At 45.9% G+C, this 20,686-nt stretch overlaps 1 protein-coding gene across 1 annotated transcript; it reads right to left on the reverse strand.

Moving 5' to 3' along the window:
• Nucleotides 1-2,529: 2,529 nt before the first annotated feature.
• Nucleotides 2,530-20,686, reverse strand: LOC142209026 (phospholipase A2 inhibitor and Ly6/PLAUR domain-containing protein-like). Its single transcript, XM_075277962.1, has 5 exons — nt 20,562-20,686; nt 5,468-5,584; nt 5,228-5,374; nt 4,376-4,516; nt 2,530-2,735 (listed from the first exon to the last, which is right to left on the reverse strand). The coding sequence occupies exons 1-5, from the start codon at nt 20,608-20,610 to the stop codon at nt 2,539-2,541; spliced, it is 651 nt and encodes a 216-aa protein (XP_075134063.1). The 5' UTR covers nt 20,611-20,686; the 3' UTR covers nt 2,530-2,538.

The raw sequence follows: 20,686 nt of genomic DNA on the forward strand, positions 1-20,686 counted from the left end.
GCGTTGTTCGGTCGAATGCTATACAGTCGGCCAATCAATGCTGGTTCTTCTCCTACCTTTAGAAGTCTTCTCCGCGCACGTCCTTGCGACGTCTTCCGGCTCTGAATTCACTCTGCCAGGCATCGGGCCTAGGCAGAGCCAACTGCGCATGTCCGCTTGTAGTGCGGACATGCATAGTCGGCTCTGCCCAGGCCTGATGCCTGGCAGAGTGAATTCAGAGCCGGAAGACGCCGCGGGGACGCTGCAAGGAGAAGACTTCTCGGAGGATCCAGCCCGACCCTCACTCGTGGACTTGGTAAGTATAATTTGATCGAATGTTGCCTACCCCTGAAACGAGCATTTTTCCCCCATAGGGTATAATAGGATTTGATATTCGATTTGAGTAGTCGAATATTGAGGGGCTACTCGAAACGAATATCAAATATTTCACTGTTCGCTCATCTCTACTCTGCAATAGTTGGCCTCATCACTGATGGTGACGATAGGGAATACAGAGACTTAAACCAGGATTTTGTGGATTGGTGCCAGCAGAACCAGCTCAGGATTAATTCTGGGAAGACCAAGGAGATGGTGGTGGACTTTAGTAAGTGGAGGAGTGCCCTAAGTTTGGTGGACATCCAGGGGACAGGAATTGAGACCGTCAAGACCTATAAGTCTACAGTGCACTATACTTCATAGTAGGTTGTTCTTCGTAATTTCTCCATAGCAATTTTTTCTAGTAATGTGAACTAGTATTCCTCCATTACACCTTCACTACTGCTATGACTAAGGGGCCCTAGTGTCCCGAAACGCGTCAGCAGCGTGTTTTTAAAACACTTTTTTGTTTATTTTTCTCTATCTATGCGCTCTTTGTATTAAGTTTTTTATTTCTGATGCAATAAAAGTTACATTTTATTGAAGCTAGGACGTGAATTCGGTCCTTCTCCCTTCTTGAGATGTAGATTCGTTTGGCTTTTCTTGCATGTCCCAAAACCAGGACCGTGCACCACGAAGACTTCAGTCAAATATGTTTTCTTCTTTGTGAAGACCTATAAGTACCTGGGTGTGCTCCTCAATAATAAACTAGACTGGGCTGATCACCTGGAGGCGCTGCACAGAGGGGGCCACGGCGGACTCTGCCTGCAGGGGGCTGAGGGCCTTCGGAGTCCAGGGGACACTTCTTAGGGCCTTTTTTTTTTTTTTTTTTTTTTTTTTTAAATGTAGATTGTGAGCCCCACATAGAGATCACAATGTACATTTTTCCCTATCAGTATGTCTTTTTTGGAATATGGGATGGAAATCCATGCAAACACGGGGAGAACATACAAACTCCTTGCAGATGGTTTTATGTCCTTGGTGGGATTTGAACACCAGGACTCCAGCGCTGCAAGGCTGCAGTGCTAACCACTGAGCCACCATGTGGCCCCCTTCTTAGGGCCTTTTTCATCTTCATTGAAGTGGCCTACTGGGGGGAGCAGTATACCAGCCAGGGATAGGAATAGACTTGACAGGCTTATTAGAAGGGCCAGCTCTGTCCTGGAGAGACCTGGACCTAGTACAGTTGGTGGGTGACAGAAGGATACTGTCCGTGGTGACCTCCATGCTGGAGAATAACTCCCACCCCATGTATGAGACCGTGACAGCACTGGGCAGTATTGTCAGGGACCGGCTGCTTCACCCCAAGTGTGAGAAGGAGGGCTATCGCAGGTCCTTCCTCCCAACTATGGTCAGGCTGTATAATCAACATCAGGGTAAGCAAAGATCACTCCGCACAGAGAACTAAATGATTCTAAGTTATGACTTTTAGTATCTTCTGTTCTGAGCTTTGTATGTGTTTTCTTGAGTTATATTACTGTATTATCCACGATGCTGTAACACACTGAATTTCCCCATGGTGGGACTATTAAAGGATTATCTTATCTTATTAGGTTTTGCCACTTTTATTAATTAAACACCATTTTTCAAAATTAAACTTTTCTTGGGGCCACCATTAAAGATCCGGACAATTCAATCGTGGGGTTAAGTTTAGTCCAAACTTGTTCCTAAAGAACCAGAAGGGACATTATTATACACTGACTCTTGGTGTGCCCATGTCCTATTACATCACAGGAGAGTGCTGGATACCACAATGAGGCCCAAAAGAGGTTGGCCAGAAAAAGACAAGGTGCAAAATTATCTACAAGAATTCAGACACAAATGTAGAAACTAAGATTCCACCATTGTGGGCAAGGTCATTGTCCTCCTCTGATAACAACAGTGAGTAGATGAGTTAGTATAGACATAGCCGGTGCCAAACCTATATCTGACATCACCTTTAAAAATTAGATTGCCACATAATGGTGGTAAACATATATTTATTTTGCAAAAAAAAAAAAAAATAAGAAAATCAAATAAATGAAACCTGTTTCAATCGACTTTATACCACCCCAGATGAGGTTAAGGTCACCATAAGACATTATAGTACATTTCTGCACGCTGGTGCTGCTGTTTCTGTTTTCTGTGTTGCGCATTTTGTCCAGATCATGAACAATATTCCCAATTTTCCCTTTTTTACTCCCTTTAAAACATGAATTTGGTCATTGCGACTGTACATATGAGCATGAAATATCCCATATGCCGGAGGTCGGCGGCTCCATCACTGCAGTACGTCTTCATGTCCACGTACAACCCATCCACAAAAGCATTTTGGCTACCAAGGATGTCACAGTAGCTTTTGGTGGCGCAGCCTCGGAGAGCATCTTTGAGGTTTATTGTACCTGCGCGGAACAAGAATATAGTAAGCCAAGAAATGTCATGCCCAAAGCGAGAACATCTAAAGAAAACCTCCTGGAACTGATTTTAACTATATTACCATTAAGGTACAGAAGCGATCGGGGTCATAGAAGTCACAGTTGTGACTGGTTCCCAAAATCAAGAAGGTGCACAGGCCACCCTCACCGTACAGTCTGGCTATACTGTTACTTGAGTAGTGTTGCATGTGGCTGCTGGTCATTCCTGAATTCTCCTCCTAGTAATGGTGAAAGAGAAGTGCTCACATATTGTCACACCACTAGGGAAAGAGTGGTACCATCCAACAGTAGTGACAGGAGATCTACCTGGAGCCATTAAATCTGGAGACCAAGATAGTGATGGAGTCTGCACTCAAGACGGACTTGACTCTGGTATCCTACAATCTGGTTGTAGGATACCCTCATGAGACTTCACTCACAAGTTTTGGACCCAACTTCTTCTTTCCAAACCAAAAGTGCAATTTTTCATCTCTGGGATCTATTCACACCCCAGGGTAGAACAATGGAGAGTTTCCTAAACCCAGTCTCTGGTCTTCTTTATCAAGAATCTCTCTTGCAATCGGGCCTCAGTAGCCACGTGTTGGAGGAGTTGACATCATGAAGACTGGACACCGCATTAAGAAGAACGGATACAAGAGTGGAGTCCAGAAATGGTAAATATTGGAAGAGACTAGAGATGAGCGAGTAGTACTCGATCGAGTAGGTATTCGATCGAATACTACGGTATTCGAAATACTCGTACTCGATCGAGTACCACTCACTGTTCAAATGTAAAAGTTCGATGCAGAACCAGCATTGATTGGCCGAATGCTATGCAGTCGGCCAATCAACGCTGGTTCTTCTCCTACCTTTAGAAGTCTTCTCCGTGCAGCTTCCCCGCGGCGCTTGTAGTGCGGGCATGCGCAGTCGGCTCTGCCCAGGCCCGATGCCTGACAGAGTGAATGAAGAGCCGGAAGACGCCGCGGGGACGCTGCAAGGAGAAGACTGCTCGGAGGATCCAGCCCGACCCTCACTCCTGGACTTGGTAAGTATAATTTGATTGAATGTTCCCTACCCCTAAAACGAGCATTTTCCCCCATAGACTATAATAGGGTTCGATATTCGATTCGAGTAGTAGAATATTGAGGGGCTACTCGAAACGAATATTGAACCTCGGACATTTTACTGTTCGCTCATCTCTAGAAGAGACCCCATGATATAATAATGGCTTGAAGAGAACTCCAAAAATTTCAGGTTTAGTTAACCCTGAAATTTTTGAAAGAATTATAGAGAACAGGTCTGTCTATTTCTAGTGGGTACTACCCATGTGTAGTCCTGAGACTATGAAAACTGGTGGAGACCATGTCTGACTACAAGTGACTACTATGACTGGATAGAAGGAGACTTGTTGCTGCCCAAGGTTGACTGAGAACTCTTTGAGACCATGTTCTTTGTGAGCCATGCATATTAACAGTGACCTAGATGGTGGGCATCTAGTTTTTTATCTTGAGATGTGAGGAGCAAGCTCAACGCAACCAAGAGAGAACACTAAACGAAAACAATTAAAAAAAATATTTTTAAAAAAATATATCTCCAATGTACAATAAACAACAAAAAGAGTTTCCTACCAGATAATGTTCTTGCCATACGGGCACATTTGGTTTCTTGTCCCGTGCACTGTAGTTTATCTGATGTGTAGCAGTAGTCGGATTGGTCAGATGCGCATGTTCTACAAGTCAGGCCGTTCTTCTGTAAACTTACACTCGGCACTGGTAAAAAAGTAAAAAAAAAATAATAAGGAAATTCGACTTTATCTAGAAACCAATTCATTGCATATCAATTAGGGTTGAGCGATTGGGATCGGAAAAGATCGGATTCCGATCGGCGATCGAGTAAATTTCACGATCGTGATCGGAATTCCAATGCCAATTTTTTTCCATCGGGATCGAGGTCAGAGGTTATCTCAAGATTGGCTTAATAGGGTTGAGCGATCGGGAAAGATCAGATCCCAATTGGCGATCGAGCAAATTTCACGATCGCGATCGGGATCGGCTGGAAAATCTCAAGATCGGCTCAACCCTAATCACTACATGCTAACAAAATCCATGTAAGGCTTCAAGTTCTCTTTCTCCAAAAAGAGGGCTAGTAGGGCTTATTTTCGGGGTAGGGTTTATTTTTGGAGAAACACGGTAATTGACCAAGTCTAATATTTTTCACCCATTCATTTCATTTGTTTCTATTTATCTACTTTTAGGTTTTGACATGTGAATGTGTTGCAGTTATAAGTCGAATTTATGCAGCAATATAGAAGGGTTCACAAACTTTCAAGCACCACTTTATTTCAGCATTGACATTTCCTATGTGTAATACCCTATTTGACCATCAGGAGTGCTGTTACAAGGGAATACATCTAGTGGTTGGAATATTTAGCGCACTTGTTGTCTAGAGGATACGCTAGACATCATTTTGCAGAAACTTACAGGCAGGGAATGGTGGGGTGCAATTATCCGTGTTGCAGCATGAGGTTCCCGTCAGGATTTTGCCAATGTTCATGGTCATGCTGCCGGTTACATTACAATCATTCGGTTTTCCACATGTAATGGAGTATTGTGGGGTGATGGCGCCTCCTGTGTACAATAGATGATAGTGTATAGTTATTATGGCACATTTATAACCACATGCTACATGTATGATAATATGATGATATATTTTGCACATACCTATATTCACTGAGGTGAAGGCAGCGACACAGACCTGACCAGTGGGGCAGCTCACGTACGACCCATTGCAGGGCAAGCTGCTAAGATGCCAGCAAGTTTTACAAATAAGAGAATAACCTGGAAGATACATGACAACATGGAGTTAATATCCAGTTTGCAGCCATTAGATATACGTCAGAAAATTTACTGCACATTTGATGGGGTGGAAGGCCTAAGGAAGGCGTCGGGAAACTCATACTTGACTTTCCTCTCCTTCCTCGGTCGTCTTTCCCAGATGTCCCCAGAATCTTCTGGCCTTCCCTGTGATGTCACTAGCCTCAGGGTCACTAATGTGGCTGGCTGTCATTGACATTGACACCCCCCATATGAAAGCTGGAGCCCACAGAGAGGAGTGACCTGGGGTGACATAAAGGATGCCGAGGATGTCCGGGAAAGAAGACTGTACTCCATGGCAGACCCCACACCGTTTTAAAATTTTCCCACACCTTTCCTGGTCCTTTGATTATTGTAGTCTGAGGTCTGAAGAGACCCCAGAGTCTAAGAGTAATTTATAGGTAGCGAACTCCAAATATTTTAGCTTTGGAAAATTCAGGTCAAAAAATTTTGTCCCAACGAGTTCACCAATTTCTACAGCCAGCTAGTATGTATCTACTATTTATGATGATTCGAGAGTGGCAAACCTCAAAAATTTGGGGCTTTGCCAGACCTTACATTTTTGGAAAATTCCGTCTTATTCAAAATTATTGTCATTTGCTGAAATTTTTGAGGGTATTTTTTTCCCAAAAAAGTCCAGCTATTAAGTTTCAGCCGTTGACCTAGCCTTGAACATCAAGAGTAACCTTCGATAAAGTGGTCATTGGCTACTTTAGATTGGATATTTTTGGTCAGTGAAACTAGATCTCTAGACTGTTGTCAATGTCCAAGAGTTTTGGAAATTTGATAGAATATGACTTTTTGGGAAATTTGGACCAAAGTTGATTTATGCTGAATTGATCTTAACTGCAAAAATTAGAATATTTTTCAAGGATGTGGCAGGATTTTGCTATTTTGGTAGCTTAGGGTGCTTAGGGACTATTTTGGTAGTTTATTGTCAGGGTTCGTCTCTGAGGAGGCGGAGTCTAAGATCGGATCACAGTGGAGACTGCTGTGGTCTGATCTTAGACTCCGCCTCCTCACAGACGAGCCTCCGGTAGAACCAGTGTTCATTGGCCGAATGCTGTACACTGGCCAATCAATGCTGGTCAATGCATTCTTATGAGAAATTAAAGTGCAGGGACCCCATAGACTATAATGAGGTCCGTGCACTTTACCTGCACAGCGCTCCTCCTGAACACTCTCCTCCTGCTACTCGTGGACTTGGTGACTCCTTTAGTCGAATAGTGGTTTCCCCTGAAATGAGCATTTTTTCCCCATAGACTATAATGGGATTCGATATTCGATTGTGTAGTCGAATATTGAGGCTCTACTCGAAACGAATCTGGAATCTCGAATATTTCACTACTCAATATCTCTATTAGTAAATCAAGGATTGGATGTAAGTAGAACAATAACATTCTTGGTCTTAATGACAGGTTGGGATTTTCCTGCTAATTATGATTCAGACACTTAATAAGTATAATTAGTCATTTCACGTAATTGGATCTATGGGTAACTTGTGGTGGGGGTAAGTGGGTGATTTGGCAGGGGGGGGGGGCGTCCTTGTATGAGTCTCTATGTGTTAGTAGTCTTTATTGACTAAGGTAGTTGTATACTCTATATGTGAAGGAGAGTATTTCACCAGGGAGAAGTCGTCGATGCAAGGAGGACTTTTAGGATAATTAAGACAAATTCTCTATGGGGTCTGGCTACTCACAAGGTCTTTATGTTTTATTAGATTGATCCACGTCTTGGTAGTTCAGTATATAGTTTGAATCAATTATAAAAATGTGAAATCAAGATATTGGATTTTAATAGAGATGAGCGAACACTAAAATGTTCGAGGTTCGAAATTCGATTCGAACAGCCGCTCAATGTTCGTGTGTTCGAACGGGTTTCGAACCCCATTATAGTCTATGGGGAACAGATACTCGTTAAGGGGGAAACCCAAATCCGTGTCTGGAGGGTCACCAAGTCCACTATGACACCCCAGGAAATGATGCCAACACCTCTGGAATGACACTGGGACAGCAGGGGAAGCATGTCTGGGGGCATCTAACACACCAAAGACCCTCTATTACCCCAACATCACTGCCTAACAACTACACACTTTCCACATTCAAAAAAACCTCTATCAAAGTGGGAAAATACCTGGAAACCTTCTTTACTCCCCAAATGGATGGACACAAACCCCAATTTAAGCTCAACAAACAGTAACAACCACCCCTTTAAATCACGTTCCCCATGACAACCACAAATGGAATAGGCAATGGGAATTCCAAAAGCCCTCACCCTTAACTGTCATTTTGAGTGTGTGTGTGTGTGTGTGTGTGTGTGTGTGTGTGTGTGTGTGTGTTTGTGTGATGTGGTAAGACCTTCCAAAATTCACTTTTCTAGCCCTTAACATGAGCCCTTCCAAACAAAGTTACATGACCTTAAGCTGAGCTACCAGCAGAGATTGGGGCCCTTGGCATGAGTAGAGCCTTGCACCAGCAGTGTTTTTGGCACTTAGGGTGAGTTGAGCCTTGTACCAGCGTGTGTCCCTTAACATCAGGCGGGCCCTAAGTTCTGCGCTTTGCACAAAAGTTCCACATTAACTAGGCTGAATGGTACAAAGATTAGTAGGCCCGAGAACCAGGAACAGGTCTTGCAATGGCTGTCGGATAACGCTTAAAGCACATTGTCCACCAGCCAGTCAGCCTCTACCTCCTCTTACCCAACAGTCTTGTCCTCCTTCCACCCAAAATTCCCAATCTTCTCAGAACAATAACCCCAACTGTCCCTGCTCCCCAGAGCTGTTCTCCCTTCCTTTGACTGTACCGCAACCTGCCCCTCCATTTCGCGATTCCACGGACCTAACAGACGAGTATCTGTGTCCAGATGCTCAAACACTAGAGTCTCCTCCATTCCATCTCCGGTCGATTTGGTGGCGGATGACCAGCAACCCACCCTCATCGACGACGATGAGACGCAGTTGCTGTCAGGGCAGCCAGTTGACATGCGCATTGTGCAGGAGGAGGAGGCGAGACAGGAGTTGGAAGAGGAGGTGGTGGACGACGAGGACACCGACCCCACCTGGACAAGGCAGATGTCAAGCTGGGAAAGTAGTGTGGATGTTGAGGCAGGTGCAGCACCAAAAAGGGTAGCTAGAGGCAGAGACATGTCCAGAGGCAGAGGTCAGCTGCTTTGCCGAAGCCAGGCCAGACCCGGAATGTCCGAAGATGTTCCCTTTTGTACCCAGCCCAGAAAAACTCCCCCATCGAGGGCACGTTTCTTGAAGGTGTAGAGTTTTTTCAAGGAATGCGCCGAGGACAGATATAGTGTCGTCTACACAATTTGCCTCTCGAAATCGAGTAGGGGCCCTGAGAAGAGCAACCTGTCCACCACTTCAATGCACCGTCATTTGGAATCCAAGCAATGGAATCAGTGGCAGGCAGCAACGGCAGGACAAACGTCGCCCGCCGTTCATGCCACTGCCTCTGCTCACAGTGCTGGCGATGCACTCCAGAGGACGAGCCAGGACATCACTTCATCTGCCTCCGCCACTTTGTTGACTTCTCCCTCATCCTCCCCTGTTTCTGTCTTATCTCCTTCTCCTGCACCATCAAAGGCACCATCAGGCGCTTCTTTACAACAACCCACCATCTCTCAGACATTGGAGCGCCGGCAGAAATACACCGCTAACCACCCACCCACGCAAGCCTAGAACGCCAACATCGCTAAACTGCTGGCCCAGGAGAGGTTGGCGTTCCGGCTTGTTGAAACTCCCGCCTTCCCGGACCTGATGGCAACTGTGGCACCTCACTATGCCGTCCCTAGCCGTCTCAACTTCTCCCGGTGTGGCGTCCCCGCCTTGCACCAGCACGTGTCACTCAACATCAGGTGGGCCCTTAGTTCCGCGCTTTGCTGCAAGGTCCACTTGACCACCGACACTTGGACAAGCGCCTGTGGTCAGGGATGCTGCAGTGCTTATCTTTAATGACAGGCAGGGTGAATGTGGTGGAGTCTGTTCCCCGGGTGCAAACTGGGGTGGCCTATCTCCTCTCCCAGGCCAAAATTCATGGCAGGAGTAGACTGAAACCCTACGACGCTGCAACCTCCACCACAGCTACTAGCGGCAAACGCTAAAACACTGGTGTGGGGAGACGTCAGCAGGCGGTGCTGAAGCTCATCAGCTTGGGGGACAGACAGCACAGTGCCTCCGAGGTCAGGGATGCCATCCTGGCTGAGATGGCATTTTTTTTTCCCTGCTACACCTGGGGCCTGGCATTTTTACGCCTGTGATAATGGCTGGAACCTGGTAGCGGCTCTGGAGCTTGCCAGCCTCCAACACGTTCCATGTTTGGCCCACGTCTAACCTAGTGGTGCAAAGTTTTTTAAAAACATACCCAAATGTACCGAAGCTACTGTTGAAAATGCGGCGCTTGTGCGCCCACTTTTGCAAGTGCACAGGAGTCGCTGCTAGCCTAAAAACACTCTAGCAAGGCCTACATCTGTCCAAACACAGGCTGTTGTCCGTCATTCACACACGCTGAAACCCTACAATACCATATCTTGAGCAGGGTGTGTGAGCTGCACAGACCTTTGATGGAGTTCCATCTACAAAACCCAAGGGTTCCTCAAAGTCAGCAACCAAAGTTTCTGCACCATGAGTTTCCAGGGGTGGCAGAGTTATGGCTAGGGGAAGAGGCATGGATAGGGATGATGTCTAGGGGCAAAAGCAGTGTGGATGTGGAGGCAAGCTAAGCAGGAAAAACTGGGGGTACAAGCTAAGGCATGGACTGGGGTGATGTCTAGGGGCAAAAGCAGTGTGGATGTGGAGGCAAGCTAAGCAGGAAAAACTGGGGGTACAAGCTAAGGCATGGACTGGGGTGATGTCTAGGGGCAAAAGCAGTGTGGATGTGGAGGCAAGCTAAGCAGGAAAAACTGGGGGTACAAGCTAAGGCATGGACTGGGGTGATGTCTAGGGGCAAAAGCAGTGTGGATTTGGAGGCAAGCAAAGCAGGGAAAATGGTGGCTAGAGGCAAAGGGATGTCCATAGGCAGCAAGGGCAAAGATGCAAAACTCTCCCGTTTCAAGAATTTTCCTGACTTGTTTCCCCACAAAACATTCCTGGGAGGAGGGCTGAAACACCACCCTCCTCCTCCTCCGCTGTTAGATTTACCCCAGCTACGAGCTGAAAACGCTGCAACACTGGTGTGGGGAGACGTCAGCAGGCTGGGCTGAAGCTCATCAGCTTGGGAGACGGACAGCACACTGCCTCTGAGGTCAGGGATGCCATCCTGGATGAGATGGCAATTTGTTTATCCCCGCTGCCCCTGGGGCCAGGTTTTTTAGCTTGTTGGAGGGCTCTGGAGCTTGCCAGCCTCCAACACGTTCCATGCCTGGCCCACATGTTCAATGTAGTGGTGCAATGATTTTTAAAAACATACCCCAAATTAGCTGAGCTAAGGGTGAAAGTGCGGCACTTGGACACCCACTTTCCCAAGTCTACAGTACCTGGAGCTAGCCGCAATACACTCCAGCAAGGCCTACATCTGCCTGAAGCACCTACTGTTGTGCGAGGTCACCACACGCTCTAACCCTAGATACCGTATGTTCAGCAGGGTGTGTGAGCAGCAGAGACCTTTGATGGAGTACCAGCTACAAAACCCAAGGGTTCCTCAGAGTCAGCTCCCTCACTTTCTGCACCATGAGTTTCCATGGGTGGCAGACTTATGGCTAGAGGCACAGGCATGGATAGGGGTGATGTGTAGGGGCAAAAGCAGTGTGGATGTGGAGGCAAGCTAAGCAGCAAAAACTGGGGGTACAAGCAGCCGGTGACATCATCACTGACAAGCACAGCTGTCTGTCAGCTGACAGGCTGACTTTCACCAAAATGAACAGACAATGGATAGACTCATCATATACATGTCAGTTACATGACAAATTTAGTGCAATTTGCAAGTCCAAGATGGTTTGGAGATCTGCGGAGAGGAATCTCACCACCTCTTGCGGGTGCCATCATTTGGAAGGCAAGCCCTGGGCTCAGTGGGTGAGAGCAAGCGCAGGATAATCGTCGTTTGGCCTGGCGGCCACTGCCTCTTCCACTGTTGACAGGGCTGGCGCTGCAGTCCAGACCAGGAGCCAGGACACCTCCACATCTGCCTCTGACACTTTGGGGAGTTCACCCTTATCCTCACCTTTTCCTGCCATTTCTCCTTTTGCCCGCGCCATCATGCGCCTCTTCCCAGCAACTCCCCATCTCCCAAGCCTTTCATTTCATGCTAAAGTACAGCGCAACCCACCCACATGCCCAAGGCTTCAACGGCCTCATCTCAAGAAATCTGGCCCAGGAGATGTTGGAATCCCGGCTGGGGGACACTCTGCCCTTTTTGGGCAGAGTGTCTACTGCGCCACCGCACTGTGCCGTCCACACCAGCACTTTCCCCCAAACATGAGGCGGTCCCTAAATTCAGCGCTTAGCCCTAAAGTTCCATGTGACCAGTTACGAATGGACAAGTGCATGCGGACAGGGACGCTACCTTTCAATTTGGGCACAGTGGTTGAATGTAGTTGAGGCGTGGACCGGGTCGCAAAATGTGGTGGCCTGACTTGTCTCCCCACACAACATTCCTGGGAGGAGGGCTGAAACACCACCCTCCTCCGCTGTTAAATTGACCCCAGCTACGAGCTGGAAACGCTGCAACACTGGTGTGGGGAGACGTCAGCGGGCCGTGCTGAAGCTCATCTGCTTGGGGGCCAGACAGCACACTGCCTACAAAGTGAGTCATGCCATCCTCGATGAGACGGCAATGTGGTTTTTGCCACTGCACCTGGGCCCAGGCATGTTGTCATGTGTGATAATGGCCGTAACCTGGGATTGGCTCTGTAGCTTGGCAGCCTGCAACATATTCCATGCCTGGGCCACGTTTTTAACTCATTGCTGCTAATCTTTTGAAAAAGGTACCCCAATGTTCCTGAGCTACTGGTGAAAGTGTGGCGCTTGTGCGGATAGTTTTTAAAGTGTATAGTTGCCGCTGCTAGCCTCTATGCACTCCTACAACGCCTGTACCTGCTGGAACAACGGCTGTTGTGCGACGTCTCCACACTGCTGGCACTAAACATATCATGTGTTGAGCAGAGTGTGTGAGCAGCACAGACCTTTGATGTAGTTCCAACTCCAAAACCCTCGGGTTCGTCAAAGTCAACTCCCTCAGTTGCTCAACCATGAGTGGCCATGGGTGGCAGACTTATGTGAAATCCCATCCCATCCATTGCACTGGACACGAAACATTAGCATGCGCTCAGCACAACTTCGGATATGGCAGATGCGTTAAGCAGGGTGCAGGGTACAACACAGACCAGGCCCGAGCACCAGGAACAGGTGTTAGAAATACTGCAGCATCTGCCATTTCCTTCCAATTTTGGGGTTTTGGACCCGCCACCGACTTGTCTGGACCTAAGTGGGGATCATGAGACACAGTTGCCATCAAGGCAAGCTGTGGTCATGTGCGGTTTGCAGTAAGGGGGCAGTGCGCAATTGGAAGAGGAGTTGGTGGATGATGAGGCCACCGACCCCACATGGACAGGGGTGATATCTAGGGGCTAAAGCAGTGTAGATGTAGAGGGAAGCTAAATCAACAAAAAACCTGGGTAGAAGCAAAGGCATAAACTGGGGTGATGTTTAGGGGTGAAAGCAGAGTAGATGTGGAGGGAAGCTAAGCAGCAAAAACAGTGGGTAGAAGCAAAGGCATGCAAAACTCTACCCTGTTGGAAGACTTATTCCTAGGTCTGGAACACGTTAATGGCCCCCCTGGACAAATTACTGCCACTCAGGGGCCTAGTGTCACCAGGAGGGACAAGTATAGGCGCATGTTGTGGGAATACCTGGCCGACACCAGCTCTGTCCTCTCCGATCCCTCTGTGCTCTACAGCCTAAACTTATTTTCTCATCTTTTTTTCTGAACTGCACATCTCTTGCCTGCTTCCTTTGGGATCTTAGAAATGGTGGTCCACTTCCACAGATGGTAACTTCAATAGACAGTGTAACGGGAGTAGCTGAGGGATCGCTGTCTTAACCACTTTTTGGCACAAAATTAACTTCCAAAGCCAAATATGGTGCAAGTATATGATGCAAGGACACCTACACACCTATCTCTGACACATTGGGGAGTTCACCCTCATGCGCCCTTTTGGCCTGCACCATCATGCGCCTCTTCCCAGCCACTCCACATTTCCCAAGCTTTTCATTGCAGGCAGAAGTACAATACAACCCACCCCCATGCCCAAGCCTGTAACAGCCTCATCGATAAACTGCTGGCCCTGGAGATGTTGGTGTTTGTTTATGCTTCTGGAGACCCAGGCCTTCCGTCAGCAGATGGCAGCTGGGGCACCTCCCTATGCTGGGCCTAGCCGTTACTACTTCTCTTGGTGTGCTGTCTCTGCCTTGCGCCTGCATGTGTCCCATAACATCAGTCGGGCCCAGAGCTCTGCGCTTTGCTGCAAGGTCCACTTGACCACCGACACATGGACAAGCGCCTGTGGTCAGGGATGCTGCAGTGCTTATCTTTAATGACAGGCAGGGTGAATGTGGTGGAGTCTGTTCCCCGGGTGCAAACTGGGGTGGCCTATCTCCTCTCCCAGGCCAAAATTCATGGCAGGAGTAGACTGAAACCCTACGAAGCTGCAACCTCCACCCCAGCTACTAGCGGAAAACACTGTAACACTGGCATGGGGAGATGTCAGTAGGCCGTGCTGAAACTGATCAGCTTGGGGGACAGACAGCACAGTGCCTCCGAGGTCAGGGATGCCATCCTGGCTGAGATGGCATTTTTTTTTCCCTGCTACACCTGGGGCCTGGCATTTTTGCGCCTGTGATAATGGCTGGAACCTGGTAGCAGATCTGGAGCTTGCCAGACTCAAACACGGTCCACGCATGGCCCACGTTTTCCAACTTGTTGGTGCCATGTTTCTTTGAAACCTACACCATTGTGCCTGATATACAGGTCAAAGTGGGGCCATTTTCGTAAGTGAGAACTAGCCTCTGCTAGGCAGAAAACATTCAGAGCACACTCCTCTCATCTTCGCACCGTTGGCTGGCGGAGGAAGACGAGGGGGTTGGAGTGGCATCTGATGTCCCTATCCCACACGAGGCTAGAGGGTGCACTTCAGTGCATCCCATTGCTTCACCACAAATGGTGTGAAGGGGAGTGGAAAATGGAGGAAATGGAGAGTGACCCTTACAGTTGGGGCCAGCAAAGGCATGCCAAGTAACACACTGGCACACATGGCTGACTTCATCTTGGGTTGCTTTTCAACACATATTTCACATCATGAAGAACAAATAATACTGGATTTTTTCAAGCCTCGAACCCCGGTCTAGGTCTAATGTCTGTTCCTTTCTTATATTAGGGGAGAGGGAAAAAAAATTACTTCAGTGATACGTTTAGCGTACATAGACTGACTATTAATGTGTATCCCACTTAGTGTTGTTAGGGTTACACACCGTCACAACCTGGCTAAAGCTTCTATAGCTGTTAATAAAGTCAACATAACTTTACGGTATCCAAAAAGACAGCTGGTACCGACAGAGAGCAAGACAAATGTCACCCAAAGCTGTGAGCTCTGAACACCCACAGTGACTTTGGCGTCATCATCATTATAAGGGAGTGGGTGGTAATAAATAACTTGGCAGTGCCTAAAACCCAAAAAGCTTATACAACTATATTTACATTAAGATACACAAATGAAACTTTTCAGTAGCATGTCATGAGACAAGCTGATAAGCTCTTCCTTTGTGCAGTGCTATTTGAAAGTTAAACGCTGCCTTTATTTTAATTCTGGAGAAGGTGCAGACATTAGATTTAGAACATGTTGTCTTCATTGTCCAAATCCTCTATATAGGTAACGCGTTTTTCGGGCCGAGCTGTCTGGGAACGAGCTGGTGCAGCACTGACAACCTGGGTGAATATGGCAAGAGCCTGAGATGTAGGGTGAATGAATCCCCAAATTATTTGTGGAATTCCCAGTGAGACAATGGCACTGTATACCAGTATTAAAAATTGTGGGTGCACATAACCCCCATATATTCTTTGAATTCCCAGTGAGACAATGGCACTGTATACCAGTATTAAAAATTGTGGGTGCACATAACCCCCATATATTCTTTGAATTCCCAGTGAGACAAAGGAACTGTATAGCAGTATTAAAAATTGTGGGTGCACGTAACCCCCATATATTCTTTGAATTCCCAGTCAAACAATGGCACTGTATACCAGTATTAAAAATTGTGGGTGCACATAACCCCCATATATTCTTTGAATTCCCAGTGAGACAAAGGAACTGTATAGCAGTATTAAAAATTGTGGGTGCACGTAACCCCCATATATTCTTTGAATTCCCAGTCAAACAATGGCACTGTATACCAGTATTAAAAATTGTGGGTGCACATAACCCCCATATATTCTTTGAATTCCCAGTCAGACAATGGCACTGTATAGCAGTATTAAAAATTGTGGGTGCACGTAACCCCCATATATTCTTTGAATTCCCAGTCAAACAATGGCACTGTATACCAGTATTAAAAATTGTGGGTGCACATAACCCCCATATATTCTTTGAATTCCCAGTCAGACAATGGCACTGTATAGCAGTATTAAAAATTGTGGGTGCACGTAACCCCCATATATTCTTTGAATTCCCAGTCAAACAATGGCACTGTATACCAGTATTAAAAATTGTGGGTGCACATAACCCCCATATATTCTTTGAATTCCCAGTGAGACAAAGGAACTGTATAGCAGTATTAAAAATTGTGGGTGCACGTAACCCCCATATATTCTTTGAATTCCCAGTCAGACAATGGCACTGTATACCAGTATTAAAAATTGTGGGTGCACATAACCCCCATATATTCTTTGAATTCCCAGTCAGACAATGGCACTGTATACCAGTATTAAAAATTGTGGGTGCACATAACCCCCATATATTCTTTGAATTCCCAGTGAGACAAAGGAACTGTATAGCAGTATTAAAAATTGTGGGTGCACATAACCCCCATATATTCTTTGAATTCCCAGTCAAACAATGGCACTGTATACCAGTATTAAAAATTGTGGGTGCACGTAACCCCCATATATTCTTTGAATTCCCAGTCAGACAATGGCACTGTATACCAGTATTAAAAATTGTGGGTGCACATAACCCCCATATATTCTTTGAATTCCCAGTGAGACAATGGAACTGTATAGCAGTAGCAAAAATTGTGGGTGCACGTCACCCCAATATATTCTTTGAATTCCCAGTTAGACAATGGCACTATATACCAGTATTAAAAATTGTGGGTGCACATAACCCCCATATATTCTTTGAATTCCCAGTCAGACAATGGCACTGTATACCAGTATTAAAAATTGTGGGTGCACATAACCCCCATATATTCTTTGAATTCCCAGTGAGACAATGGAACTGTATAGCAGTAGCAAAAATTGTGGGTGCACGTCACCCCAATATATTCTTTGAATTCCCAGTTAGACAATGGCACTGTATACCAGTAGTAAAAATTGTGGGTGCACATAACCCCCATATATTCTTTGAATTCCCAGTCAGACAATGGCACTGTATACCAGTATTAAAAATTGTGGGTGCACATAACCCCCATATATTCTTTGAATTCCCAGTCAGACAATGGCACTGTATACCAGTATTAAAAATTGTGGGTGCACATAACCCCCATATATTCTTTGAATTCCCAGTCAGACAATGGCACTGTATACCAGTATTAAAAATTGTGGGTGCACATAACCCCCATATATTCTTTGAATTCCCAGTCAGACAATGGCACTGTATACCAGTATTAAAAATTGTGGGTGCACGTAACCCCCATATATTCTTTGAATTCCCAGTCAGACAATGGCACTGTATACCAGTATTAAAAATTGTGGGTGCACATAACCCCCATATATTCTTTGAATTCCCAGTCAGACAATGGCACTGTATACCAGTATTAAAAATTGTGGGTGCACATAACCCCCATATATTCTTTGAATTCCCAGTGAGACAATGGAACTGTATGGCAGTAGCAAAAATTGTGGGTGCACGTCACCCCAATATATTCTTTGAATTCCCAGTTAGACAATGGCACTATATACCAGTATTAAAAATTGTGGGTGCACATAACCCCCATATATTCTTTGAATTCCCAGTGAGACAATGGAACTGTATAGCAGTAGCAAAAATTGTGGGTGCACGTCACCCCAATATATTCTTTGAATTCCCAGTTAGACAATGGCACTGTATACCAGTAGTAAAAATTGTGGGTGCACATAACCCCCATATATTCTTTGAATTCCCAGTCAGACAATGGCACTGTATACCAGTATTAAAAATTGTGGGTGCACATAACCCCCATATATTCTTTGAATTCCCAGTGAGACAAAGGAACTGTATAGCAGTATTAAAAATTGTGGGTGCACGTAACCCCCATATATTCTTTGAATTCCCAGTCAAACAATGGCACTGTATACCAGTATTAAAAATTGTGGGTGCACATAACCCCCATATATTCTTTGAATTCCCAGTCAGACAATGGCACTGTATACCAGTATTAAAAATTGTGGGTGCACATAACCCCCATATATTCTTTGAATTCCCAGTGAGACAATGGAACTGTATAGCAGTAGCAAAAATTGTGGGTGCACGTCACCCCAATATATTCTTTGAATTCCCAGTCAGACAATGGCACTATATACCAGTATTAAAAATTGTGGGTGCACATAACCCCCATATATTCTTTGAATTCCCAGTCAGACAATGGCACTGTATACCAGTATTAAAAATTGTGGGTGCACATAACCCCCATATATTCTTTGAATTCCCAGTCAGACAATGGCACTATATACCAGTATTAAAAATTGTGGGTGCACATAACCCCCATATATTCTTTGAATTCCCAGTCAGACAATGGCACTGTATAGCAGTATTAAAAATTGTGGGTGCACATAACCCCCATATATTCTTTGAATTCCCAGTGAGACAATGGCACTGTATACCAGTAGCAAAAATTGTGGGTGTATATAGCCCCAATTCTATTGCTAGGGGACTTGCAGGGTATTTCTGAGGTGAAGGTGGGGGGGCACACCGTTGGAACGGGGATTTGGGGTGTATATATGGGGTATACGGGAATACACTGTCAGTGTGTTCCATTCAGGATCCTGGGAAAGCTGGGTTGCGGCGATTGAGCCCGTCAGTGCCACGTTACACTGACAAGCTTCTCCCTGGAATTGAAGTTATATGTAAGCCCAATATATTCTTTGAATTCCCAGTGAGACAATGGCACTATATGGCAGTAGCAAAAATAGTGGGTGTATATAGCCCCAATTCTATTGCTAGGGGACTTGCAGGGTATTTCTGGGGTGAAGGTGGGGGGGCACACCGTTGGAACGGGTATCGGGGGTATATATCGGGTATACGGGAATACACTGACAGTGTATTCCATTCAGGATCCTGGGAAAGCTGGGTTGCGGCGATTGAGCCCGTCAGTGCCACGTTACACTGACAAGCTTCTCCCTGGAATTTAGCTCTTATAAGAGCTGTTGGTTGTCTTCTCCTTCCTATCCTAGCCTGTCCCTGCCTACCCAGAATCTAAGCCCTAGCTAGCTGGACGGAAACCTCCGTCCTCGGTGAATTGCAAGCTCAGAATGACGCGAACCTGGGCGGCGCTGTTCTTTTAAATTAGAGGTCACATGTTTTCGGCAGCCAATGGGTTTTGCCTACTTTTTTCAACGTCACCGGTGTCGTAGTTCCTGTCCCACCTACCCTGTGCTGTTATTGGAGCAAAAAAGGCGCCAGGGAAGGTGGGAGGGGAATCGAGTAATGGCGCACTTTACCACGCGGTGTTCGATTCGATTCGAACATGCCGAACAGCCTAATATCCGATCGAACATGAGTTCGATAGAACACTGTTCGCTCATCTCTAGATTTTAACCCTAATGCTGCTGGACCGAAGAAATTCAGATTTACTATTGTGGTAAACTTGGCGCAGTTTGGAACATCTCTGACACAATGTGGTCCAACTCAGTGCGTATAATTTTGGATATAATTTTTCAACATGATTGACATGTGGGTGTGGAATGTCAGAAAAGGGGGTGTGGCTTACATATCTGGGTTAAAGTAAGCAAGAAAGGTTGGTATAAATGCAGACTAGACTATACAGATTGATCATCCTTCATCAGCCATGGTGATAAATTTGCTGTATCTTCGGACAGTCTAAGTTTGCACTGACTAAATATGGATACATGTGGACCATAATTTGTAAAAATGGCCAAGGTCTGCGGGATAGTCCATGTAAATCTCCCTTGACCCTACCTAAATTCTGATACTGTCCTGGTTGTTTGATAGAGTCTGAGGTTACCCTGATGCCTTCACCAGAGCCTGCCGCAAGGCTGGATGGACTTAGTCATATTAGGACCCAGGTTATCACCCCAGCACCTTAGCAGAGAAATAGGTGCAACTGCAGACTAAAATCAGACCAAGAAACTACAACGAAACAAAAAGCAGGGTCAAACCAGGAGACCGCAGAATATCCAAATCGGAATCAGTGGAATAAACGTGTCAATCCGAGGTCAAGTCAAAGAGATCACAGTCAAAACCAAATCAGTAAGGAAGCAGATATACAGTAAAAGAAGGCAAAGTCAGTAACCAAGACTTCAGCCAATAAAAACGTAAGTTTCATAGTTCAGGACCATTTCTACAATTAATAGCAGGCACATGAGAAGGTGTTGGATGGCTCAGCATCTCGGAGCACTGACTAGATGTAGAGACAGGTCAGGATGGAAACCTTAAAGCGAAAGAAGCGAGCAATGCTGCCGTAAGGAGAATACATCCTAACAGACTACATCCCATAGTACAGCCTTATGCCATCTTCTCCACCGGTAAGTAATGCAATAGGTACAAGTAATAGAAAATAGAGAATTCTTACCTGTTGTAGTCAGGGCAGACAGAAGCAGAAGAATTCCCAGGAGCTCCATTACTGTTACTGGAGGTCACAGAGTGTAATGTGTTATTACAGGTGAACACAACAGGAAAACTCCACTATGTATTGCT

The sequence above is a fragment of the Leptodactylus fuscus genome, chromosome 6 (assembly GCF_031893055.1).
Source record: "Leptodactylus fuscus isolate aLepFus1 chromosome 6, aLepFus1.hap2, whole genome shotgun sequence".
NCBI classification, from domain to species: Eukaryota; Metazoa; Chordata; class Amphibia; order Anura; family Leptodactylidae; genus Leptodactylus; species Leptodactylus fuscus.

What these genes read in the sequence shown, in the direction of transcription:
- LOC142209026 (XM_075277962.1), bottom strand. Translation starts at nt 20,610, where the DNA reads ATGGAGCTCCTGGGAATTCTTCTGCTTCTGTCTGCCCTGACTACAACA. An exon ending in CACCCCACCATTCCCTGCCT is followed by an intron (nt 4,517 to 5,227) that starts GTAAGTTTCTGC and finishes CTTTTTTACCAG; the next exon opens with TGCCGAGTGTAAGTTTACAG. An exon ending in TATGGCAAGAACATTATCTG is followed by an intron (nt 2,736 to 4,375) that starts GTAGGAAACTCT and finishes TGTTCCGCGCAG; the next exon opens with GTACAATAAACCTCAAAGAT.